Here is a 27,015-nt window from a genome sequence, read left to right as displayed (position 1 = left end):
GTCAGTTGTGTTCTTTATAGCATTGCTTTCCCCTCCAGTAGAGGATCCAGGTCAGGGCCAGGTATTATATTCAGTTGTCAGCCTCCATTTCCAGAGCCTTTCTCTTTTATGACATTGATATTTTGGAAATATAAATCCCTCTTCCTTTTTTTAATAAGATGGTCCTCATTGGGGTGTTTGCCTACCATTTTCTTAGGATTAGATTCAAAATAGGCATTCTTGACCAGAGCACTGCCTAGATGATGATGTGTCCCTTTCAGGGTTTTACATGTGGAGGCATATGTCTATCTGCCCCTTATTGGTGATGTTGATCTTGATCACTGGTCAGGGGTGTTGCCCAGTTGCATCACCGTGCAGTTACTGCCCTGCCTCCTCTCACCCCCACCCCCATCCCCGGCAAATAATCTCTGGAGATGCTTTAAGATCATGCAGCTAATCCGCTTATCAAAATTTCCCTTAGATTCAGCATCTGTATTTACTTCCTATTGCTGCATAATACATATGTCAAAACTTACTTGTTTAAAACAAATATTTGTGATCTCAGTGTCTGTGGGTCAGGAAATTGGCTTGGTTGGATGGTTCTGCCTCAGGATCTCTGGTGAGATTACATTTCGTTGTTGGCGAGAAGTTACCATCATCTGAAGGCTTGCCTGGGGCTGGAGAATCCATTTCCAAGATGGTTCATTCACATGCCTGGCAATTTAGTGCTGGAACTGTCACCTCCTTGCCACACGGACCTCTCCCTAGAGTTACTTCTGTGCCCTCATGGCACGGACTGGCTTCCTCTAAAGCAAGTGATCCCGGAGAGAGCAATGCCTTTTGTGACCTACTCTGGGGGTCGTACACTATCACTTCCGCTACAGTCTACTCATTAGAAATTACTAAGTCCAACCCACATTCAAGAAAGAATTAAGCTCCGGGCACCTGGGTGGCTCAGTTGGTTAAGCGACTGCCTTCGGCTCAGGTCATGATCCTCGAGTCCCGGGATCGAGTCCCACATAAGGCTCCCTGCTCAGCAGGGAGTCTGCTTCTCCCTCTGACCCTCCCCCCTCTCATGTGCTCTCTCTCTCTCATTCTCTCTCTCAAATAAATAAATGAAATCTTAAAAAAAAACAAAAAGAAAAAATTAAGCTCCAACTTTACCAACTCTAGAAGGGAGAACATCAAAGAATTTGTGGACATATTTTAGGATCATCACAGCATCCATTGATGATTCTTGCCTGATTCAACTCTGACAGCTGCAAAATATTGGTTTTCCAACTACCCTGTATTATTTTTGAAGCAAACCCCAGCATTATATTTAATCTGTAAATATTTAAGATATATCTCTAAAAGATAAATGTTTTAATGTTATAAGTTGATAACAGTGTTATCAAGTAGCAAATCAGTATTTAAATTTCCATATGTCTCATGAATGCCATATTTTTTTATTGGAATTCAATTCACATGCCATAAAATTCACCCATTTAAAGTATACAATTCAGTGGCTTATAGTATTTTCACAGAGTTGCATGATCATCATCACTATCTTAATTCCATCACCCCAAATAGAAACCCTGTATCCATTAGCAGTCACTTCCCATTTCCCACTCAGCCCCTGGCATCCACTAAGATACATTCTATGGATTCACCTATTATGGACATTTTGTATAAATGGTATAATACTATATGGCCTTTTCTGTCTGACTTCCTTCACTTAGCATAAAGTTTTTAAGGCTGATCCATGTTATAGCATGAAATACTTTTTTTTTTTTCAAGTAGGCTCCACACCCAGTGTGGAGCCCAATGCAGGGCTTGAACTCACAACCCTGAGATTAAGACCTAAACTGAAATCAAGAGTTGGACGCTTAACCAACTGAGCCACCCAGGTGCCCCTACTTTTTTTTTTTTTTTGCTGAATACCAGTGTATGGATATACCACATTTTATTTACCCACTTTTTGGCTATTATAAATAATGTTGCTATGAACATTGTGTACAAGTTTTTGTGTGAAGCCATATTTATTTTTTGTTTGAATCAGGACCAAAGTAAAGTCTACACAATGCTATTGGCAGATAAATCTTTTAAGTTTCTATTATAGGTTCCTCCTTTCACAACTTTATATATTTTTTTCAATTTGTTAAGAAATTTGAGTCATTTGTCCTGCAGTTTTCCAAAATCTGGATTTAGTTGATTGCATCCTCTTGGCATAATTTAACATGTTCTTCTAACATCTGTACTTTCATAAACTGGTACTTGTGTGTAGAAACTTGATCAGATTCAGTCTTGATGGAAAAGGGGCAAGGTGACTATAGGTAGGCTGTTATCCTACCAACCTAATTGTCTCTCTTTTTTTTTTATATTAGCAGCCATTGATAATCATTGCCCAGGTACATTTTGGCATAAAATGTAATGATAGTCCCATGCTGTCATTTCTTACCTATTAGCTGGAATCTGATATAAGGAAAAAATTTGCCCTCAATTCCTCTATTGCTGCATGATTCAGTTTGTATATAAAAGGAAGGATAAAATGCTTCAATTTTTCCCTTTGTTTTATCCTCTAATAATGATCAACTATTTGTGGGTTTTGAAAATGAATTAGATTAAACATATTTAATATATTCCACTGGAGTGGGGTTTTTTGTTGTTTTTTTGTTTTACATAATAGTTCTATTTTTTAAAATGCCACATTTTGGCAGGAACACATGAATAGACTTTGACATTCATTATTATTAGATGATTAATGATACTTTTCTTTTGATATAAAGTCATTTAGTGCTTAATAATTCAAATATGGGTATACTTTTTCCAAATAAAAGTAAGACAAAATGTTTGAAAATTTTCATGCTAATGTTTTAATTTCTGAAGATAAAGAGGTTAAGTATTTAGTGGACCATTTAGTAGGAAAAAAGCGCTGACCTATAGTGTGGAATCCCCTAGGAGGTTCAGTAGATTAAGGGTAAAGTAGGTCTCTTTATGTACCATTAGGCAGCTGACATCCTCACAGAGAGGAATTTTTTTTTTTTTTTAAGATTTTGAGAGAGAGAGTGGGGGGAGGAGCAGAGGAAGAGGGAGAAGCAGGCTTCCCGCTGAGCAGGGAGCCCCATGCAGGACTCGGTCCCAGGACACTGGGACCGTGACCGAGCCGAAGGCAGACGCTTAGCTGAGTGAGCCACCCAGGTGTCCCAGAGGAGTATTTTGAACACAGAAGATACAGGACACAGCATGTGGTTGGTATTGGAAAAATGTCTGCTTTCAAATACATACATTAATGTGTGCATTTTACTGCCACCTCCCCCCCCGCCCCACAAATAATGCTACTGGTACAATGATAAAAGGCCAAGAAAATTAACCACAGTAAGTGAAGGGGAAATGTGTTACGATTCAGAAGCTTTAATTTTCAAAAAATTCTTAACGTCTTTATCTTCCTCTTATTGGAGTTATTATTCTTACTGTTGTTGCTCACATTGTCCTCTCTTTGGCCAGTGGGGTTTTTTTGTTGTTTTTTGTTTTGTTTTGTTTTGTTTTTTAGGAAATTCTGTGGCCCCTGGCTCTCCCTACAAGCCGGACCGGGGCTGGTCGCAGGGAGCCTGGGTGCTGACTCAGCGCCTCCCGCAGGCAGTTGGTGCCCCGCACCTTCCCTCAGGCATCCGCCCTTCCGGCCTGTGGGGTGAGGCCTGCCCTACCCATCTGGTCATATTCCTGTGGCCCGCAGTCCCCCCGGCCCTGTGCCGTTGAGGAGGAGGTTTGCGTGGTGAATGCTGGCAGACCCCAAATGCCCCTGCTGCCCTGCTGGGCCCTCGGGGCCTTTCCAGCAATCCTGAATCCGAGGTGTTTCCCTTCCTGTGGAGCCGCCGTCAGGCCTGGCCAGTGGTTCCTGTTGGCTACTTGGTTCCCAAGTCTTTTGACATGACTGCAACATTCTTTGATGGCTTCCTGGATGGCTGGTGTAAGGTGTTTCTAGCTTCCTTCGTACATTTCTTGCCCCTTATCTAGAATCAGCCTTTTCTCCAAGAATCTTTGGTTCCGTTTAGTAGGAAATATAACCACAAAACTACAGTCCAGGGGCGAGTCGGATGCTCACTGCCATGACTGGTAGTTGTTTGCAGGCCTATTCAGCAGAAAGGAGGAAAATTTGGTTTATTTTAAGATGTGTTGTGAGTACATATAAATACTTGCACTGCAAACTCAGGCCACAAGGATTTTGCTTTCCCTCTATTGTACATCTGTATTTCCTTTCTCCCGTGCAGAGAATCCTACTTCTAAAGAGATTCTAGTAATAACAAACTAGATTATTACTCATTTACTTTAACACATGGTATGTACACAGCAGTCTCAGGATACTAATACTAACACTACCACTGATAGATAGTGTGACTAACGACAGGTAAAGATTTTTATTTATTTTTAATGTAGGCTCTACAGCCAGCATGGGGCCCGACCCGGGCCTTGAACTCAAAACCCTGAGATCAAGACCTGAGCTGAGATCAAGGTTCAGACGGTTACCCACTGAGCCACCCAGGTACCCCAAAGATTTTTTCCTTAGGGTTTATTCCACTAGGGATGCATAAATTACTGTTTTAAGAGTTCCTTTTTGTGTGGTTATGCCACCCGCTGGCAGCTCATTAGCTTCATCCTCAAGTTTTTAAATTTAATTTTGTTTTATAATTATGTAACATATTTACCTAGTTCTAAAGTCAAATTTACCAAACTAGATATAGTCAAAGAAGACTTTTAATTTTTGTCCCTTGTTTTGTTCCTTCCTTTTCCCTCTAGTTAACCATTTAAAAATGTTTATAATTTATCTTTCTGCTTTAAACACATAAGCAAATACAGATAAAATAGGATATTTTTTACCACACACACATTCTCCATTTTGCTTTTTAATCTGGAGATCTGTATGGGTTTGACATTATTTAACCAATCCTCTTCTGATAGACATTTGGGTTGTTCCTGGTCCTTTTGCTGTTGCAAATAATGTTGTAAGGGATAACAGCCTTGTGCATATTTACATTTTAAAAAATATTTTTTGCCAGTTTGTTTTGGGGAGAGATCACTAGATATGGGATTGCTAGTCAAGAGGATTAGTAATTTTACCAGTATTGCCAAATTCTCAACAACCACAATGGTAATTTGCAGGACCATTAGCAATGTATGAGTGTGTGTGTTTCTTTACCAACAGTATGTCAAACTTTTGGTTTTTTGCCAATTTAATATATGAGAAATAGTATCTCAGTGTTAGTTTTATCTGTGTTTCGCTTAACATGAATGAGGTAAGCATGTTTTTTATCGTTAGCCATTTCTTTTCCTGTTCATTGTTTATTTCACAGGATTAATTTCCTGTAGAGTCCTTGGTCTTTTTAAATTTTTTAAATTATTTTTTTAAAGATTTTATTTATTTGTCAGAGAGAGAGAGCACAAGCAGGGGGAGCGGCAGGCAGAGGGAGAAGCAGGCTCTCCTCCAAGCAGGGAGCCCAACGTGGGGCTCCATCCCTGAACCCTGGGATCATGACGTGAGCCGAAGGCAGATGCTTAACCGACTGAGCCACCCAGGTGTCCCCCTAAATATATATATTTTTAAATTTAAAAAATTTTGGGATGCCTGGGTGGCTCAGTCAGTTAATCGTCTGCCTTCAGCTCAGGTCATGATCCCAGGGTCCTGGAATCGAGCCCCGCGTCAGGCTCCCTGCTCAGTGGGAAGCCTGCTTCTCCCTCTCCCTCTGCCTGCCCCTTCCCATTCATGCGTGCTCTCTCTCTCTCAAATAAATAAAATCTTAAAAATAAATACATAAATAAATAAAAGCTCTTTAAGGATATTAGAAATACTGCCAATTTGAAATATTCTTGTATACCAGCAGGTGTCACAATATCACATAGAGGAATTCATCCATGTTCTAGTAATTCTATGAATATTCCTATATATAAAAATATAAAGGAACAAATTGTTCAAACACCATTTGTTGAAAAGACTACCTTTCCCTATTGAATTATCTTGGCACTTTGGTCAAAAAATTGACAATAGAATGGGGCGCCTGGGTGGCTCATTAGTTAAGCGTCTGCCTTCAGCTCAGGTCACGATCTCAGGGTCTTGGGATCGAGCCCCACGTCGAGCTCCCTGCTCATTGGGAAGCCTGCTTCTCCCTCTCCCTTTGCCTCCTGCTCTGCCTACTTGTGTGCACACTCTCTCTCACTCTGTCAAATAAATAAAATCTTTAAAAGAAAAAAAAATTTTGACCATAGGGGCGCCTGGGTGGCCCAGTCGGTTAAGCATCTGCCTTCAGCTCAGGTCATGATCTCACGGTCCTGGGATTGAGTCCGGCATCAGGCTCCCTGCTCAGCGGGGAGTCTGCTTCTTCCTCTTCCAATGACCCTCCCCCTCCCCTGACTCATGTTCTCTCTCTAATAAATAAAATCTTTTTTAAAAGTTGACCATGAACACATGAAAATATATTTCTGGGTTGTTATATTCTATGTCCTCATGCGGTACCACACTGTCTTCATTATAGTACAATTTTGAATTTAAGATTTTAACTAATCTCTACACCCAATGTGGGGCTTGAACCTACAACTCTGAGATCAATATTCACATACCCTATCAACTGAGCCAGCCAGGCACACCTGAGATTTTTTGTGTAAGTGTTTCTAACTTTGTTCTTTTTGTAAAAATGGTTTTGGCTATTGCAGGCCATTTGCTTTTCTGGAAAAAATTTTAAAATCAGCTCTTCAATTTTTGTGAGAGAAAAAAAGTGTACTGGTATTTTGATAGGGATTGCACTGAATCTGTAGATCAATTCGGAGAAAATTGCCATCTTAACAATATTGATTCTTTCAATCCATGAACATGCGCTCTCTCTCTCTCCATTTTAGGTCTTCTTCAATCTCAGCAATGTTGTGTAGTTATCAGTGTATATCTTACACACCTTTTGTTAAATTTATTCCTGATTTTGTTATGTCATTGCTAATGAATTTTTATAGTTGATAGTACATAAAATACAGCTGATTTTTGTTTTTATGTATTGATCTTGTAACCTTGCTTAAGGATACTTGCTACATTATTCTAATTGTTGTTTTTCATTCTAAGCTGTATGCCTTTTCCATTTCTTGCCTTATTGTCTTGACTGGTACAATTCCACATAGAAGTGATGAAAGCAGGCATTCTTGTCTAGTTCCTGATCTTTTTTTTCTTTTTTAAGATTATTTATTTATTTATTTATTTGACAGAGATACAGCGAGAGAGGGAACAAACACAAGCAGGGGGAGTGGGAGAGGGAGAAGCAGGCTTCCCGCAGAGCAGATCCCAGGACCCCGGGATCATGACCTGAGCCGAAGGCAGAAGCCCAATGACTGAGCCACCCAGGCACCCCTAGTTCCTGATCTTAGGGGGAAAGTTTTCAGTCTTTCACCATTAAGTATATTAGCTCTGCATTTTTCATAGATGTTCTTTATCAGGTTGAGCAAATTTCCTTCTCTAATTTGCTGAGTTTTTATCGTAAATGGATATTGGATTTTATCAAATAATTTTTGTGTTTCCTGAGATGATATGATTCTTCTCCTTTATTCTGCTAATATGGTTATATTATGTGATTTTCAGATGTAAAACCAACCTTTCATTCCTGGGATAACACCTACTTGGTCAAATCCTTTTTATATGTTGGTAAGTGTTTTCTTCTTTTTTTTCTTCTTTAAATGCCAGCTCATTTGATGTTAATTTATTTGATAAATCCTTTCTCTGTAGTGTCAGAGATACTCCACTACTAATTACTACAATTCCAAAATAGTGGCGTGAATGCAAATTCCCTTTGTGCCTATACACTCTTCCATATAGATTTTATTTTGTGTAAGCCCTTGCCCTCACAGCAGTGGTGAAGACAATCAAAACAAGTAACTATAAGAATTTGAGGAGTGTTAGACAATATTGGGTGCAAACTGTGATTTAAATAAAGGGAACCCAAGGTAGAATTTTTTAAGCCACCTAAAGGAAATTACTTGACATGTAAATTGAATTTAGCCAGGGTTACCATAGCATTTACCATCCAAACAGGAACATTTTTAAAAGTCAAAGGGAAAACAAGTATAAAATAGGATGTATGGTTACCTTAGATCTAATCAAAGGAGAGGAGTGTTTGAGACAGATAAAAACATATGTGAAAGAGGACTAGGTCTATTAAAATAACTAAAAATCTCCATTTAGTGAGTTTGTAAGGAAGAAAAGGAAGCCAGAAAAGTAAGGAGAAATCAGATTCTAAAAGCCCTGTAAATCAGAAAGGACCTTGGACTCCCATTCCAAGGACAATAAAAGTTCTAAGCAAAAACATGACATAATTGTTAGAAAAAGATTATGTTGATTGCAGTGTGAGCAAAAAAGGGTATCAAGCAGAGATGATTTAGGGGAGAAATGGAGAGTTGGGTATGGGTTTTTGGAGTCATGAGATGTTCTCTGATAGTGTGACTGCATGACTATGAATATAAAGACCACTGAATTGTTTGGTATGTGAATTACAGCTCAATGAAGCTATTTTTTGTTTTGTTTTGTTTTAAGGAGATTTAGGAAATTAAGTTCTCCAGGTGAGATGATAGGGGCCCTGGATTAATGTTAGAAAGGAGGAGTTCAAGAGATATTTAAGAGAATCTGTAAGGCCTTGTGACTCACAGGGTATGGAGGTGAGGGAGAGGGGAAAAATCAAAATAACTTCCAAGATTCTGGCTTAAGCTGCAGGATGGGTGACAGTGCTGTTTACTGACAGAACCTGAACCAGACACGTGTGAGATGGGGGTGGGGAAGATCTTAAGACATGTTGAATCTGAGATAACTTTGAGACATTTAAGTTGGATTATCTGTTTTGGACTGTGTCCCCTCCCCCACTCCCCAGATTCATTTGCTGAAACTCTCATCTCAATGTGATGGTATTGGGAAGTAACTCGGTCATGAGGATGGAGCCCTCATGATCTCATGAATATCCTTCTAAGAGGAGGCCAGAGAGCTTGCTCAATCTTTTTCTGCCACATGAGGATACAAGCAGCCAGCAGCCTATATAGCCCAGAAGAGAGTCTCACCAGAACGCGACCATGCTGGCACGCTGATCTCAAGACTTCCAGTCTCCAGACTGTGAGAAACAAATTTCTGTTCTTTATAAGCCACCTAGTCAATGGCATGTTGTTTTAGCGACCCAAGCTAAGATAACATCCAAGTCTGGCTCTCAGGTGAAGGTCTAGACCAAAGGAAATCAATTTAAGTCATTGAAGTAAACAGCATCGTTTAAGGCATGTGAATACAAGATCAAGATTTAAGAGATGCTGGGCGCCTGGGTGGCTCAGTCGTTGAGTGTCTGCCTTCGGCTCGGGTCATGGTCCCAGGGTCCTGGGATCGAGTCCCGCGTCGGGCTCCCTGCTCCGCGGGAGGCCTGCTTCTCCCTCTCCCACTCCCCCTGCTTGTGTTCCTTCTCTCGCTGTGTCTCTCTCTGTCATATAAATAAAAAAAAAAATCTAAAAAAAAAAAAAATTTAAGAGACGCTTAGAGGTGAAATCAGCATCTGAGTAAAGACCCCAGAGGTAGGGAAAAAAACCAGGGGAGCGTAATGTCACAAGTCCAGTTTAGAGTCTTTCAAATGAAGTATTCAGCAGTGTAACGTACTATTGTGTCGAGACAAAGTGGATTCTGAACTTAAAAGTTGCAGTGGAGTGATAACCAATCTCACATGGGTTCATTGGTAAATGTTGAGATGCGGTTTGTCCGACACTTCAGGCAAGGAATTAGCTTTTGAAGGGGAAAAGAAGGAAGGGGGTTGAGGAGAAAAAGACTGTTTTTTAAAAAAAAACGGTTTGGTCATATCTAAAGAAAGGAAAGGACCCATTTAGAGAAGTTGAAGATAGTGAAGGAACGTGAAGGCTGTGTAAGAATCAGGGAGGACTGCTTCAAGTTCAAGGTTTGGGTAGAGTCCGGGAGTCTGTATTTCAGTTCTTGACAGGATGCTGGTGCACAAGCCAGTTTGGGAGCCAGGGTAATCACAGAGCAGACTTTGTAAGGAGCTTGGAAAGGATGCTATCTTAAATACAGATCCTGGAGTCTTGTATTTTCTCTCTGAGCAGGAGGAAGAAACTTGTAGTGGGGGCAGGTACAGATTTGGTGATGCAGTTCAGGAAGTTTTCCCTGTCATTTTTCCCTGTGAAATAATCTGCTAATAGAGTTGGGGAAGGTGAAGATTTCGTAAGACTGTTCAAATTGCCTTGAACAACGAAGGATAGCTTGCTCCTGTTGAGGACGTAGTTGAGGACGGGGACCGCCAATTCTGTAGTGGCGCCAACCTGTGCCCTCGTATGGTTTTCCGTAGCTGTGCTCAGCAGCCCAACACGGTCAGAGGCAGATCGAGCTGAACTCAGCCGAGATTCGGGTTTGGCCACACAGTTATAAAATAATGACAATAAAGGAGTCTAGGATCTTGCCAAGAAAGTGGCAGAAGTATTAAGAGGGCAGATCTAAGCTGGACGGAGAGCTAAGTGAAGAAAAAAGGTGACTCCTAGTGGAACTCCTAATGAGAACAAAGAGTTTGGTATATTGGGTTTGAGTACTTCAAACTCAAGGCCTTTATGTAAGACCAGCTTTTGTTGATTTTTATCACCAGCTATGCTACACTGTAGGGGGATGCAGCTGTATATAAGAAAATCCCTGCCCTCAAAAACATCGATCATTTTGTAGAAGAGAGCGCCAGTAAGATCACGGAGTAGAATGATCGGTACAACCAACAAACAGATCAAGGTCAAAGGTACTAAAGATGTGTGAGAAGGCACTCTCTTCAGCACAGGGTAAGAGGTGGCTATCAGGGAAGCATTCATTTAAAAACTCCCCCAAGTAGATCTTAAATACAAAAGACAGCTAAGGGTAGAACAGGGACAAAAAGACCACTGTGAGTAGAGCAGTAGCACAGGCAAGGACAGCAAAGTATGGCAAAAGCCTGATTAGTAGTTAAAGTTCATAGGAAAATAGTATAAGCTAAGGCTGTAAAAGTAATTTAAAGTCAAATTACAGAGAGCCTTAAATGTGCTAAAGAATTTGGGACTTGATTCAGTAGGCGGTGAGAGGCAGTTGAAGTTTGTGAACGTGACTGAGACGTGCTCCAGGAAGACTGGCAAACCAGAAGGAAATGCCTAACCCAACGGCTCCCAACGGGACTGCACAGAAGAACCACCTGTAGTGCTCTGAAAGACACTCGATGGGTCCACCCACCAGAAAGTGTGGTTCATTGTGTCTGGGATGAGGCTCCGGCATTTCAGAGTACTCCAGAGGATCTTAATCTGGGGCTAGGGTTGAAAGGTACTGTCTCTTCTGTGTAGTTGATGCTGATACAGAAAGGCTCAAACCAGACAGTAAGTAATAAAGGAAAGCCAAATATATATGTGTGTCAAATTCTGGGAAAACAAACACCTGTAACAAGCTAAACTGACCCAGTAAAATTAAAAAAGCACACCATTACACCATCCTCATCACAAAAGAAAACAGATACTGAATATATACAATTTATTTAATAAATTAATGTCATTCAAAATACAGTGCCAGAACATTATGCAGTTGAACATGCTAGTAATGTTGGTCATGAAGCACCTGTGCTCATGTTAGATGGGCGGCGCCCCGCTACTGCTAGTGGTTCCTGGGATTAATGCCAGAGCAGCACTAATGATCTGCTCGTGTGCACGGCTAGTGCAGAGAATTCCTGAACAGTTCACCTTCCTACTCCTACCCCCACACGCACACAACAGGTGAAAAAAACAAAACTGAAAAAAACACACCCTGACAGCTAATGGATATCTATACACAATCACTCTACAGTAATGCTTGTTATTAAATTAAGATGTAATGACCTGGTTAACCCACTCTAAATCTTTACGATGGAGAAATACAACAGCAGCAGGTAGTTATATGCATGAGCCAATGTTAATGTAATACAGAAAGTGGAGGCATTTACGGATTAAAGCTCCACACGGACCCGCACAACAAGGGACCAGCAATTCTTATTGCAAGCCCAGCAACTTAAGTCCACACCTGGTAAATGACCAGCTGATTGGAAGACCTGTATTCTAGATAGACAAGTATAAGTTAGTGAAGAGAGAATACATGCACCTAATAGTATAGTTAGACTGATCCTGCAGTCATAGCTTTCCCTGTGCAATACCATAAAATGGAAGATCTTCCTCAACTATAGGATTTTGACAACATTTCTATACCAACATGGACACTAGTGTTAAGTGCAGCTGAATTAATTACACTGAAAAAAAACCATATTCCAGGACTTCGGAACAGAAGCACGGGAATGAAATACATATACTAAAATAACCTCGGCACAATTTGCGATATACCACACTAGGAACAGGAAACTACTTTTAATAAGTGAACTTTTTGAACTGTACATAACACAGGGCTAACAATGTTATTAGATAATCCAGATTCTTATGCTCTCATGATACACGTAAAAGTTTCTCAATTATTGGATAATCTATTTCATATTATGGAAGCATATCTTTCTGTAAGACTCACTGATATATATTATACTGATGCAAATATTAAGTAGGGCATAAAAATAAAATTTATCAAAGATAGATTTTTATGTACTCGTATTTAGTCCTCTCATAGCCTCTCTCGTTTAGCAAAGAAAACGACAAAGCACATCAACCAGGCGCCCCCCCCCCCGCCAAGTCGGCGACTATACAGGCGGTAGTGCGACCATCTCGCCATCCAGTTCAAACTCCTCGGTCCCATCCGGTGAAAAAAGGTAAGTTGGTGGCTTCCAGGGAGACTCTTCCAGGCAGGATGGATAAAGTTTCCCCACAGTGCACCGAAAATCTCTGCCTAAGTCCCACAGCACACGTTCGGATATATGCTGCCGCAAAGACCACCGGTCAAGTTCCAGATCATACTGGTAGGTGACATATTTCGCTCTCTCGTTTAAGTGGGTTTCTCGCATAAACACACACAGAGAATTTGAGATCACAACAGCTCTAACACAGGGGTCTGAGTACCTCTTGGCAGGGATGTTGGCTGCCATTTTCCACTCATTTTTATTCACATCGTAAATCTCCACAGTTACCGAAGACCCGTCTACAGTGCCAGAGGGGAGTCTTATGCCAGAATTGGTAGCGATGTGCAACCCTCCAATATAGAAGATTTTATCACCAAAAGCCGCAGCCGAGGCAAAAGACCTGCTGGTCTGTCTCATGGCCATTTCTACCCATGAATCAGACCTGGGAAAGTAACAGTACATGAGGTTCAGTGTCATCACATAAATGCAGTCGTGAACCACGACTGCCGCGCTCCACTGCCAAGCACAAGGCAGAGGGCTTACCATTGTCCACTCATCCTTCTCCGTGTCGTATCTTTCCACGGTCCTCCGATTCAGTTCTCCACCTACACTGTCGCCCCCAATTGCATAGATATAGCCTTCACAGCAAACCAAGGATGGCTTTATGCGGACAAAAAGCATCGGGGTCTTTGGAAACCAGGTATTTTGCTGTGCATCAAACCAGTAAAAGCAGTTCACAGTTCTGAAGGCAGTCTGAAGTTTGCTTGTTTTACTGTGATTTGTTTTTGTGTTTTTCAGAGGAACCTGACCCCCTGCTATATAGATGTCGTTATCGGGAGTTACAACAGTCCCAACCTTATGCAAATCGGCTGGTGGGCTGCACAGCTTGTAAACTTTTTCTGCTTGGGGGCTGTAACAGACAGAAGAGTAAAGACTACAAGGATTTTCTGAAGATGCTTCAATGAAAATCATCATCTCCTCTTTAGTCATTCCAAGTCTTGGTTTGAAAAACTTGGGCATAGACTTATACAGACCTTGAACCACGACAGACTTGTCATTGGGCGGCAGGCCTTGAAACCAAGCTCTCTGTGTTACTTCGGAAAGTGCATCAATTCGGATTTGGCTAAGAACTGAAGACAAATACTGGGATCGTGATTCCGTGTTGTACTCTAGCCACAGCATAGCAGCTTCTCGAACCGTCTCCTCCTTTTCAACATTTAAATTGTCACTACTGAGGATGTCTATCAGTAGGTCATGTGACAGCTGCATGAAAGCTTCCTGGTGATACACAGCAGTGAACTTGTGCTCTACCATTCTTTTAGCACTTTGCTTTAATTCCTCACAACTGAACAGATCGGCAAAACTCAACAATCGCACGCAGTTCTCTGCATTTATTTTTTTAATTAAGTATTCTCGACAACGTTGTAATACATCTTCTACCTAAAATGGGGAAAGGTTGATAAAGACAAATTTTACTTTTATGTAAAATACAAGTATTATTAATCAGATCCCCCTATAGTTTCTATTTTTAGATATATATGCTTTGGCAAAGAGATAATGCCTTCCAGTAATAATTAGAAGACTATGCATAGTTTTGCATATCTACTACTTGTCCAGTGGCCTACTTAAGTGCCCTATTTAGGAGCTAATAGCGTAACATCAAATAGGCTCTTAAAAATAAATGGTCTTAAAGGAAAAGTGTGGAAATTTATGCATAAGTTCTACACTTTCTAGGCTTTAAAAAATATGTAATTAAAAAAATGGAAACATGGTAAATCACAGTACATAAATGATTACCATTTATCTTTTTTTTTTATTAATATTTTATTTATTTGACAGAGACACAGCGAGAGAGGGAATACAAGCAGGGGGAGTGGGAGAAGCAGGCTTCCCGCCGAGCAGGGAGCCCGATGGCAGATGCTTAGGGGGCACCTGGGTGGCTCAGTCATTATCATTATAAATTTTTTATCATAAATGATTACTGTTGAGTAGCTGGAATCTGGTTTTCTCAACATCGACAAGATAGTACTATAAAACAAGAAAACCAGGTACAATGACTACTTACGTGCCTTTCTTATCTAGAGAAATAATGTCACCAAAGGAATAAATACATTTATAATGCAGTTATAAATTACCTACATTTAAATGACCCACCTTAGCCATTCTGTTTCCTAGATTTTTTTCTTACGAAGGAAAAGTAGATCTCGGCTGAAATCAGAAGTGCTCCCTACTCTACTTATTCAACACCACAGCAAGCTAACTAGAAGCAGTTTACAGTGAGAAGTCAGGGTGCTTAGACTGGATGGTCAGTAAGTAGACAGCCTTAGGCAGCTTCACTTCTCTAAGCCTCAGCTTTCTCTTGTATACAATGGGGAGATCCTTACCAAGGATTATAATAAGAATTAGATGATATCTATATATCTGTAGATATAAAGTATTACACCTAACCTAAATAATATATGAGAATAGTATCGGGCATATAAAAACATTTATCATTTTCAGTGGTTAATAAGGAAAATTATGTTGGTAGTCACAAAAAACCTGGCTTGTCATCCCAGGCTTGTCAGGACAGCCCAGTCCAAGAGAGTCCTGTTTTGCATTTGGTAAGTATATGCATACAGAGTTCATTAACATGGTAGGAAAAGAGTTCTAAGGAACAGTATCACTATTTACAGTAATAAAGTACTCTGGAATCCAAATTTCTTAAAATTCCTCAATTTTTTAAGGAATTCTAAAAAATACCTGCTTTGAGTTTCTGGCTCTAAAAAACATACTGAAAACTTAAACTACGGAAAGACAGTGCATACTGTAGGCATTTCCTCCTTTCACGTTTGGATTTAAGTTATGAATGCCTTTAATTCTAAAGCACCAGGAAGCTACTATGACCCTCAATTTCCCCATAGTTGTAGGTACAGTAGGACACTGTATAATTTTATAGGGAAAAAGAGGGTACAGAATAAAAGGAAGAAAGCTATATAAAGCATGGACTGAGTTCTGATTCCCAGAATTTCACCCAGGTGTTGGCATTCAGTGTCATTCATACTCAATGCAGCACACATTTATGAAGCACCTAACTAGGTATCATGACCTATTCTCCCCAAATATAACCTTTAGTCTCAAGGTTCTCCCCTCAGAGAAATTTTGTTTCTGAAATACACATTGTTATTTCAAAACAAGAGAAAGGAATGAGGAAAATATTTTTTATATTCCTCTTAAAATTTTTTTTAAATGGTGAGGGGAAAATAGAGTAAAATAGTTTATCTGTAAATGGATCAATGATCACTTTTTTAGTTTAAATAGTTCTCCTTAATATTAGTAGCTCAATATGGTCACATGGCTATTATAAATAGTTAAAGTTTGATAATTTCCATAAGAATCTTCAAATTTTTTGTGAAAAGTAATACCATCAAATATTAATGTATCTCAGGCTCTAGCAAAAAAAAAAAAAACTGAAGCACTTAAATTTAATAAACACTTAAAAATTACTTTTACTTGAAATCCAAATTCTCAGGTTTATTAGAATATGAAACCAGTATGAAATTTTCACCCATCTTTTAATTAAGTTCCCATCGTAAAACTAAAGTAGTTTACTGACTGATCAAATCCTACTGTTTTTCCCTTATACATTATTTTAAAATTTATTTATTTAAGGAATCTTTACACCAACATGGGGCCTGAACCCAGGACCCCAACATCAAGAGCTGCCCGTGCTTCCAACTGAGCCAGCCAGGCGCCCTCCCCTGTACATTTTAAGAAAACTTACCTTCTAAATTTTGCAGTAAGAAAATTATATAGATGTAAGACAACATGGTTTCATAAACCATGTCTCTTGAAACAATAAACCACAGTTTATGTATATAACAAGAAAAGCTGCTTACCTGCAGGAAGCAAGCGGTTTCATAAAGCTGTTCTACAGTGCTGTCATTTATTGCCAAGTTACCCGTGTATGCGTAAGCTATTATTATCTGTAAGGTGGCTGCATCCACATTCCTCAGGTGTACGTGTGTCTGTTTGCTTTCACTGAGTCCACTCATGAACATGGCCCTACCGGAGAGAGAGAAAAAACAAAGCTTATGGGTTTAGTGTAAAACCAACGTAGATGTAAGAAAGAAAACTAGACAACATGGATGTTTATTTAGAGGATTTGCTGAAGAACATGTTATAGGGAAAGCTTTTGAGGGAGACACAAAAAAGCATAATTCAGTGCCAAAGATATACCAAACTATTCCATTATGCCATTCTGAGTGAAAACATCAAAATTCATTACTCTTTATATTCATACAATAGAATACTATTCAGCAATAAAAAGGAACTAAGTATTGATGCGTACTACAACACAGATGAACCTCCAAAACACGCTCTGTGAAAGAAGCCAGAAACAAAGACCACCTATTGTAGGATTCCATCTGTATGAAATGTCCCCCCCCAAAAAACAAATATAGAGACAGAAGAGAGATTAGAAGCTACCCAGGACTGTGGGTAAGAATGGTGAGTGTCTGTAAAAGGGCACAAAGGTGAGTGAAATGTTTCAAATTAGATGGTAGAAATGGTTATGCATCTCTGTAAATATACTAAAATTCACTTAATTATACATTTAAGATGGGTAGACTTTGTGATATGTAAATTGTAACTCAATAAAGGTATTAAAAATGTCATTTGCTCAAATGATTTCCTAAAACTATACAGGGTAGTTTCCTAAAAGTCTATTACATGCCAAAGGCGGCAATTGGTGGTGTACAGAATACAAAGTAGAACACCCATGTACAGGTGAGAGACAAAAAAAACAATGCAAAGAATATGACTGCATGCATACAAGAGAAAGATCTGTATGGGATCAAAAGTGGGTATCACAACAACACTAGCTTAGGCCCCTCTGGGACAAGACGAGGAAAGCCATCAACAGGGATCAACTAAGGAATCAGGGCAGAACATGACCATTTTTTCCAGGGCATAAGGGCTCATACAGGAGACTGGAAAGGTGAGTGGCAGTCAGATCACAGAGGCTTTGAAAGAGACCTAGGAGTCTGAGCTTTTTCTTATGGTGCAGAACACTGAAGGGTTTGTGTATGGATTTATCAGCATGATAACATGTATTCTAGGATGACTACTCTACTGACAGACTTCAAGGGCCAAAGGCTGGAGATGGGGAAACAGACTATGAGTCTACTGCAATCATCTACAGCAGGAATAACAACAACCTGCCCCAGGGCGGCAGAAATGGATACAAAAGCTATCACAATGAATCAAGATCTGGTGATTTTCTGAACATAGGAAATGGAAGAAAGTAGATAGGAAAATAAAGCCACATTGTTTATTTTCAAGTTAAGTGCCTGAAAAAATACTGCTAGTCATTGAGAGAAAGTAAGGTCAAGGAACTGCAAGGTCAAGTTAATCCTGGAAAAAGGGGGAGTTAAATTTTGGATATATTTAAGACAAAAAAATAATACAATAATCAATTAAGTATTTAATATTACTGAAACTCGAGAGAAGGTCAAGCGTTAATACAGTAGGCTATGAATTATTTACAAAGTGACGTGTTAAAGGTGAGTAAGTTATCTGAGGGGGACTAAAAAACTCAAATGCACCCAGAATCCCAATGACCAACCTGAGGCAAAGTTCAATTAGGATAAAAAAAGAAAAGAGAAGGTTGTCCTTATTCCTCATTCTGAGCTACACCAGTGACTACCTAACTGCTACCTAATTGCTTTTGTGGTGTTTGTTATCCTTGATTCCACAGTTTTTGACACCCCACCTCTCTTGTCCTAAGTAGCATGGTACTGGACTGTTGCTTCTTACTTCTCTGATGAATCTTTCTTGATTTTTGCTCAGATCATGATCCTGGGATTGAGCCCCCACACTGGGCTCCGCGCTCAGCAGGGAGTCTGCTGGAGATTCTCTCTGCCCCTCCCCCCTTCATGCTCGCGCACGCGCGTGCTCTAATAAATAAAAATCTTTAAAAGGGAAGAGCTAGTAAGCCTAGGTATTGACTGAATCTATAACCTCCAATTTCTAATAGATCTGAAAAAGAAACTGACCATCACAATCATTTGGGAAGCTCTTAAACATAAAAATTCTGCAACTCTAACCCAGACCCACTGAATCAGAATTTCTAGGTTTGAAATCCAAGACTCTCTGTGGAAGCACTTGAGGAGTCTGATGATCAACCAAGTTTTAGAACCACTGTTTGCAAATATGCTAAGCTTTCTAAGAAAATCAATGTCTGAAATTGCATGAAAAATCCACAGCTTAACCTGAAACAATTGCAGGCAGAGCAAAGATAATTAGCATTTGGGCCTCAGCTGCTACAATCATCACGAGATGTGTTACATTAAGAAATGCAACATTTCTACAACCTTCATGTATGTTAACCTTAAAAAGTCAACATTAAACCTGTCCTGTCTACAGTTGTCACTAAAGAACAGCAGAAATTAACTTTCACTGCTGATCTCTACTTACGGCCACTAATATTTGTGGTAGGATTATACTGATCCACATTTAACTCATCTTTATTCACCCCGTCCCTTTCAGATATTAAGTAAAAATTCAACCTAAGGGCAGACCACAAATAAAAGAATTTCTATGCTTTGCTTCTATTCCTCTTATGAAACGAATAAAGAGAAACCTACCTAAAAAGATTCAAAGTTGCAGATCATAAAAATGTAAAGTTACACTTTATTTATTTGTTATTACAAATAAGTCAGCTTCTGAATTCTAAGGCACAGAGAACAATGTTATTAATTACTAAATAATGAAATCTGGCAAGGCTAAAAGGTATAAATGATAACAATAACCAAGAATGAGAAAAACATTTTTGCAAAGGAAATAAAGTCCTTAACATGTCTGAATAGCAATCATGATCCTCTGAAAGTTATTATTGAGCCTAATTCCATCTGTCAACAATGACTACTTTTCTAAATGTAGTATTTTAAAATAAACGGTAAATAAAAATTATTTTCTCTTTTAATCTTTTTGCCTCCCCATAATTAAAACTTTACCTGAGTTAATTTCAACAAATTTCTTATATTTAAACCTTTATAAAAACGTCTTTCACCTGTCCTTTACATGCAAGGAAGTGATTTGGCAAGCACTACGCCACTGGAATAGAAAAGTTAAGCAAAACATTAAGACATCTATTTTTTTTAACTTAAATGTTCAAAAGAATTCCTATTAAGACATTAAAATAGGGGCACCTCGGTGGCTCAGTCGTTGGGCGTCTGCCTTTGGCTCGGGTCATGGTCCCAGGGTCCTGGGATTGAGCCCCACATTGGGCTCCCTGCTCGGCGGGAAGCCTGCTTCTCCCTCTCCCACTCCCCCTGCTTGTGTTCCTGCTCTTGCTATCTCTCTGTCAAATAAATAAAATCTTAAAAAAAATAAAATAAGCTAACATTCTGCATTTGAAATTACAAATCAAGCAAGATCAAAGTACTTACCTAAAATAAGAGCTACATGTTGCAAGAACCATCTTATGACAAGGGAATTCAGTGCCCTCAACAATTAACACTATGTCAGTAAACAACTGCTGTTCATAAAACAGTTTTAACTGTTCCAACAAGGACACAGCATATTCAGTATTGATCTGCCTCTCGTCTGGAGTGGACATGACTGTATTCCATTAATATCTCCCAGAACAGATTGGAAAAGTCAGTCTTTCTGATGGAAGGTCAAGTGAATGCTTCAGAAATAAAAAAAGGAGAAACTCTGCGTGCTATTATCTGCAGCATTCAGAAGCAAGACTGACACATTCGCTAATGAATAGTATCTTGTTATATGCTTAGAATCACTCCTAGGTCATCCTGTGTTAATTAGGTTCTTCAGTTCTTCAACACGGTCTACAGCCGTCTTGCTCAAATTTGCAATTGTTGTGCAGCTCATGAGTTAAAGAGAGTAACACACGAGGTAGATTTTGTGGTGACATCCTATGTTCTGTGAATCCTCTGGAGTAACTAAAAAAAAAAAAAAAAAAGGTCAGAGTATCTAAGCCAGTACATTTTTAGGATACAGTGCTTAAAATGGCAAATTTAAATATAAATTATATTTATTTGAAGTTAAACTACAGACATTACCATAAAAATGAAACATGAGAAAAGGGACATTTTAAAGTCTGTTACATTTAAAACAAAAAAGATTGAAGAAAATTAACATTTAACAAATTAACTTTTTGCCTTCTCTTCAAAATATAAACATTCTAGAAAATAAGGAGCACATCAATAAGCATATATTTTTAGTTATTTAAAAATAAGGAATTTAGGGCGCCTGGGTGGCTCAGTTGGTTAAGCGACTGCCTTCAGCTCAGGTCATGATCCCAGGGTCCTGGGATCGAGTCCCACATCGGGCTCCCGGCTCAGTGGGGAGTCTGCTTCTCGCTCTGACCCTCTCCCCTCTCATGCTGTTTCTCTCTCTCTCTCAAATAAATAAATAAAATCTTTAAAAAAAAAATTTAAAAAAAAATAAAAATAAAAATAAAAATAAGGAATTTAAATTACCAGCAAAGCCAAACAAGTTCTTTGTTTAGTGGCAATACAGGACCATAATTTAAGAGGGGGGGATAAAAAACAAAAAAACCCTTTCTCTTGCATAGAGAATCTCATTTTGGGGATATATTCTAAATGTACTTACAAAGGTTTTATATTTAATTTAAATTACTTAAACCATATGGTAAATAGGTTCCATTAGTTTATTTCCAAAGTATACACTATGTTTTTTATATGTGTAGTTCAGTCCAGTAAGGGAAGTATATGCAATATATCTTTGTACAGTGGTTCCTTCCTAGAAATCGTTTTGAGTATACAATTTTACTGGAAAAAGGAAAAACTTTTTTTTTTTTTTTTAAAGATTTATTTGAGAGAGAGAATGAGAGAGAGAGCGAGCACAACAGGGGGTAGTGGGAGAGGGAGAAGCACACTCCCCACCGAGCAGGGAGCCTGATGCGGGACTCGATCCCGGGACTCCAGGATCATGACCTGAGCTGAAGGCAGTCGCTTAACCAACTGAGCCACCCAGGCGCCCCAGGAAAAACTTTTTTAAACTAAACATGATAGAGACATGTGTTCCTATATGGAAGACTCCATATTATACAAATATGAATGCTCTCCAAAATGTGTAAATTTAATACCAATCCAACCTAAACCCTATTTGCAGAAGATTCATCTAGAAGAATGCACAGAAGTTGCCAGGATATTTGAAGGGAAGGGAGGGCAAGTTTTTCCTCATGACTCTTATCAAATATTAAAATGTATTACAAATCTACAATAAGCCCAAGTAAATATAAGAAATTAGATATGATAAACACTGGCATTTTAAAATGGAAGACTGGCTTATTTCAACAAATAATGTTGGAACAACTCGCTAACCACTTGAGAGGGAAAAAAAACCCCTAGGTTTTAGCTATATTGCATACCATTCATTAAAAGAAATTCCAGTTGAATTAAAATTTAAATTTTATTTGGAAATCAGTAATTACAACATAAGGCAAAGGAGTTACAAATCAGGAAAAGAGGTAAAACCCATACAGAATTACTAAACAGCTAAAAACTATCACTTCTTTTCTAATTAGATGACTCTTAGTTCCCATGATCAGAAAATCAAGTACTACTCACATGAAACCTATAAATAATACCATGATTGGAACCATTAACACTTTTTCTCACAAAGTATCTCCCATATGTCAAAGAGAAGATCACATTGTACTTCCTGCCAAACTATACTATTACACAAACTGCTAACTTGATATACACTGTCAAATTTCCAGCCAACTTAACTCTGAATGTAACTAAAACAGGTGCAAAGGCAGAGTGAGACTTTGGGTCATTTAAGGTAATGACTTTGCTCTTCCAGATCTCAAAGTTACACTATAAATCTAATCCACTACTACGACCTCTAAGGCTAGTAATACCTAAAATCACTGGCTATTTTCACTTATCAATGATGCAAGATCCAGTGTTAATAAGGGTGTGGGAAAATGAGTATTCTTACACAGGAGTGTAAGCCAATTCATACCTACAAGCCCTTACTCAAAACCCTTAGAGCTAGATATGTTCTGGAATTTAGAAATTTTCAGGTTTTATAGAGGTAATGTGGTATATATATCAGGTATTACAGGACTCTCTCAAGAAGTCAGGAGCAGCACTCCATAATTGAACATATTACTATCTTTGCTGTGGGAAATATGAACAGTGTGAAAATAATACTGGAAATAGCCTCATGTTACTTCAGGTTGAGTTTTGTTGTTTTTTCTTAAAACTTGATTTTAAGAGCTTTCTGAATTTCAGAATTGCAAATGAACTACTACAGAAAGCATAGTATCTGGCATTGTAAATATTGAATATCTCAATCTATCAATTCTACCTCTAGAAATTTATCTTACAGAAATGCATGCATTGATAAACTGAAAGTCCTAACCCTAGCTGTAAGACCCCAAATTGTCATCCATATTTAAACCAGGTGACAGGAACTGGCAGCTAGAGCCAGGACTGATTTGGATCACACTGCTAGACCCCAGAATTCCTTGCAGACTAGCTGTACAGGCTCCCTCTGGTCATTTCTTTAACTTCATACTATGACTTGATTTTTCTGTAGTGACTTGACTTTTTGCTGTGACTTTTTAAGGCCCCATTTAATCTGTTATGTCGGGGTTTTGCTAGACTTTTTTTTTAATCATACCCATGAAACCATACTAAAACAAGTGAAGTCTGCTTTTACAAAATTACACAGTGAGCCAACTTTATGTAATACTCATTATGATTGCTTTATGCACCCCTATTTCCCACTCCTTACTTTGTAATCTAGGGTTCATCCTCTTCCTGATAAGGTAATTTTTATTTACGATATCTGAATACTAAAATAGGCATAAAAGTAAGTCATTTAGATATCAAGTAACTCAGCTTAATAATTTAAACAGATCTGTATCTAGTACAATTCAAAATAAAGCTGTCACTTCTAAGAGTATAGACTTCAAAATATATTAACTAAAAACGTGAAAAGGTGCAAAGTTTAAAATGATCAACAACCTTCAAATGCCCGTAACATGAACATTTACTGTAACAAGATTCCTTCTCTCCCAAAAACAACTTGAAATATCCTAAGAATATTTCAAAGTCTGTACCGTATTACTTAATCACCAGTGATCTGACATACTTTATGAATTTTCTCTTTTTAATAAACACATTAATCACATACCATTCTATGTCATACCTAAAATTAGCTTCAAAATAAGTCACACATCCTGTTATCTGCAAAAGTTAGCACCTACAGACTAATTCCCAGGTATCAAGAAATTATTTAATTTTCTATCACAAATTAATGGCTACTTAAATTTAACTCAACAAATGTTTACTGAGTATTCATTAAATGCTGGTCATTGTACTGTAAGTACTCAGACTGAGAGTTGCCAACCACTAGAGCTCCAAAACACCATATGCATTTATTACTATAGACTACAGCCCAAACCATGATTATCATTTAAAAAGTTTTAAAAACCAGTTATTCTAGACAAAAGCTAAAAAGGCGGCAGCAAATAGGTGAAATAATTTGGGTATAAGAAACGTTTTTCTTAAAATCTAGCTGTCTTGGGACTCCTGGGTGGCTCAGTCGGTTGAGCATCTGCCTTCGGCTCAGGTCGTGATCCCAGGGTCCTGGCTCGAATCCCGCATCGGGCCTCTTGCTCGGCGGGAAGCCTGCTTCTCCCTCTGCCTCTGCCGCTCCCCCTGCTTGTGTGCTATCAAATAAATAAAATCTGAAAAAAGAAAAACCAAACAAACCTAGCTGTCTTGGTCTTTCATTTCCAAGCCTCTGATAACACAAGAACAACAAGAAATTTTATTCCTTATCATAAGAAAAACTGTGATACAAGTAAAATGAGCAAAGGACGTAGCTGGCACTTGGCTCCACTCCAAACAGCGGTTCACGCTGCAGAAAGAGGAAAAACTTACTGAAGACCTTTTTAAGCCTTCTGAATTTTATTAACATATGCAGTGATTATCTAATTTAAAAAAATAAACTTTTAAAGAGTATACTACTTTCTTTTCTTATCACAAAGACAAAATATTCTAAAGGCGGGGCGCCTGGGAGGCTCAGTAGTTAAGCGTCTGCCTTCTGCTCAGGTCATGATCCCAGGTCCTGGGATCGAGCCCCACGTCCTGGGATCGAGCCCCACATCGGGCTCCCTGCTCAGCGGGAAGCCTGCTTCTCCCTCTCCCACTCCCCCTGCTTGTGTTCCCTCTCTCGCTGTGTCTCTGTCAAATAAATAAAATCTTTTAAAAATATATATATTCCAGAGGCTTTGCAAGCTATAAAGTCTCTGTCCCAAATGCTTAACTCTGTTGTAGCCTCAGAGCAACAAGACAGTATGTAAACAAATGGACATACTGTGTTTCAGTAAAACTTATTTCCAAAAACAGGCTGCAGGCCACATGCACCAATCTCTGCTTCAGACTGCTTCTTGATCAAATATTAAGTCTGTGATTAAAATGCATAACTCAAGTTGTTTTTCCTAGAAGAATATTTTCCCTTTAGATCACAAAAACAGAGGAAAAGCATAAGCCTTAAATGCTTAAAAGTTGATCTTAATCTAACCTGTATATATTCCACTTTTCTTTTCAACTAAAATATTTTAACAACTGTTAACTAATCACACAACTAACTGCTTTCCCCACCGACTGCAGGTTCAGTGGATTTCTGAAACACTTTCTCTTTTATGTAGCGTGAGTACCCTTTATTAAGGTTAAAAACACAAAGGACATTCCTCTACAAGATAATCTGTTGAAAAAAAAATGAGAAAAAACTATTATAGAATCAAAAACACAGGGGCACCTGGGTGGCTCAGTCATTAAGCGTCTGCCTTCTGCTCAGGTCATGATCCCAGGGTCCTGGGATAGAGTCCCAAGTCAGGCTCTCTGCTCAGCAGGGAGCCTGCTTCTCCCTCTCCCTCTGCCTGCTGCTCCCCCTGCTTGTGCTCTCTCTCTCTCTCCCTGTCAAATAAATAAATAAAATAATTAAAGGAAAAAAAAAAAAAGAATCAAAAACACAACCTATTGGGGCACCTGGGTGGCTCAGTTGGTTAAGCGGCTGCCTTCGGCTCAGGTCATGATCTCAGGGTCCCAGGATTGAGCCCCGCATTGGGCTCCCTGCTCAGCAGGGAGCCTGCTTCTCCCTCTCACTCTGCCTGCGCGCGCGCGCTCTCTCTCTCGCTCTGTCAAATAAATAAAAAATCTTAAAAAAAAACTAAAACCAAAACACAACCTATTTTCCATTTTATCAACTCCAACAATAACTACATACATCTGAAAAACACAAGATGTATAAGAGACAATTTTTGTGTAAAGAGATAGGCTTTAAAATGCTGTATTTTAGGGTGTCTGGGTGGCTCAGTTGGTTAAACAACTGCCTTCGGCTCAGGTCATGATCCTGGAGTCCCTGGATCGAGTCTCGCATCGGGCTCCCTGCTCGGCAGGGAGTCTGCTTCTCCCTCTGACCCTCCCCCCTCTCATGTGCTCTCTCTCATTCTCTCTCTCTCAAGTAAATAAATAAAATCTTTAAAAAAAAAAAAATGCTGTATTTTAAAGCTGGTCATTAAAATATTAGAACATATTCCACAATGAAAAATGACAACTAGAGTAATAATTAAATGGGAGTTGTACAAACACGATATAATGAAATTCAGAATCTAATAAAGTGCAATGTACTTTGATATAAAAACTATGGATATTCTAACTTCTTCTAAGTTATGAGCTCAAGTCAATGTTTTCTACTGATCTGCTTGATGGCAGAGAATAACAGCATTGATAAGGTTAGAATGCCATATACAGGATGAGATCCTTTCTTCTATACCCACTGACTTTCTGTAAAATATTAGGGGACAATGTCCAACTTATTTTTATTTTTTTAAAGATTTTTATTTATTTATTTGACAGAGAGAGAGAGAGAGAGAACAAGTAGGCAGAGAGGCAGGCAGAGGGAGAGGGAGAAGCAGACTCCCCGCTGAGCAGGGAGCCAGACTCGGGTGCTCTATCCCAGGACCCTGGGATCATGACCTGAGCCGAAGGCAGCCGCTTAACCAACTGAGCCACCCAGGCGCCCCTGTCCAACTTATTTTTAAATCTAAGGGCTACTTATGGTAAAAGAAGGCTACCCTGGGGGGCTCAGTCGTTAAGCGTCTGCCTTTGGCCCATAATTTATAAATTATGATTGAAAGAAAAAAAAAGCAAAAATTTTGATTTTAATACATTTTGTTCTCTATTGAGTTCTACCACAC

At 39.0% G+C, this 27,015-nt stretch overlaps 1 protein-coding gene across 4 annotated transcripts in view; it reads right to left on the bottom strand.

Annotated features, from left to right (window-relative positions):
- Window positions 1–9,478: 9,478 nt before the first annotated feature.
- Window positions 9,479–27,015, bottom strand: part of KBTBD2 (kelch repeat and BTB domain containing 2) — a 54,875-nt gene continuing 37,338 nt past the window's right edge. For all 4 annotated transcript variants that reach the window (XM_032401805.1, XM_032401804.1, XM_032401807.1 and 1 more), the window contains 3 exons: window positions 20,198–20,710; window positions 16,646–16,811; window positions 9,479–14,207 (listed from right to left, as the gene is read on the bottom strand). In XM_032401805.1, the coding sequence (XP_032257696.1) occupies window positions 12,672–14,207; window positions 16,646–16,811; window positions 20,198–20,367 (1,872 nt within the window). In that variant the 5' untranslated portion in view covers window positions 20,368–20,710 and the 3' untranslated portion in view covers window positions 9,479–12,671. The remainder of the gene's footprint in view (window positions 14,208–16,645; window positions 16,812–20,197; window positions 20,711–27,015) is intronic.

Source organism: Phoca vitulina, unplaced genomic scaffold (assembly GCF_004348235.1).
Source record: "Phoca vitulina isolate PV1807 unplaced genomic scaffold, GSC_HSeal_1.0 scaffold4, whole genome shotgun sequence".
Classification (NCBI taxonomy): domain Eukaryota; kingdom Metazoa; phylum Chordata; class Mammalia; order Carnivora; family Phocidae; genus Phoca; species Phoca vitulina.
This window is presented reverse-complemented; position numbering and strand designations above follow the sequence as displayed.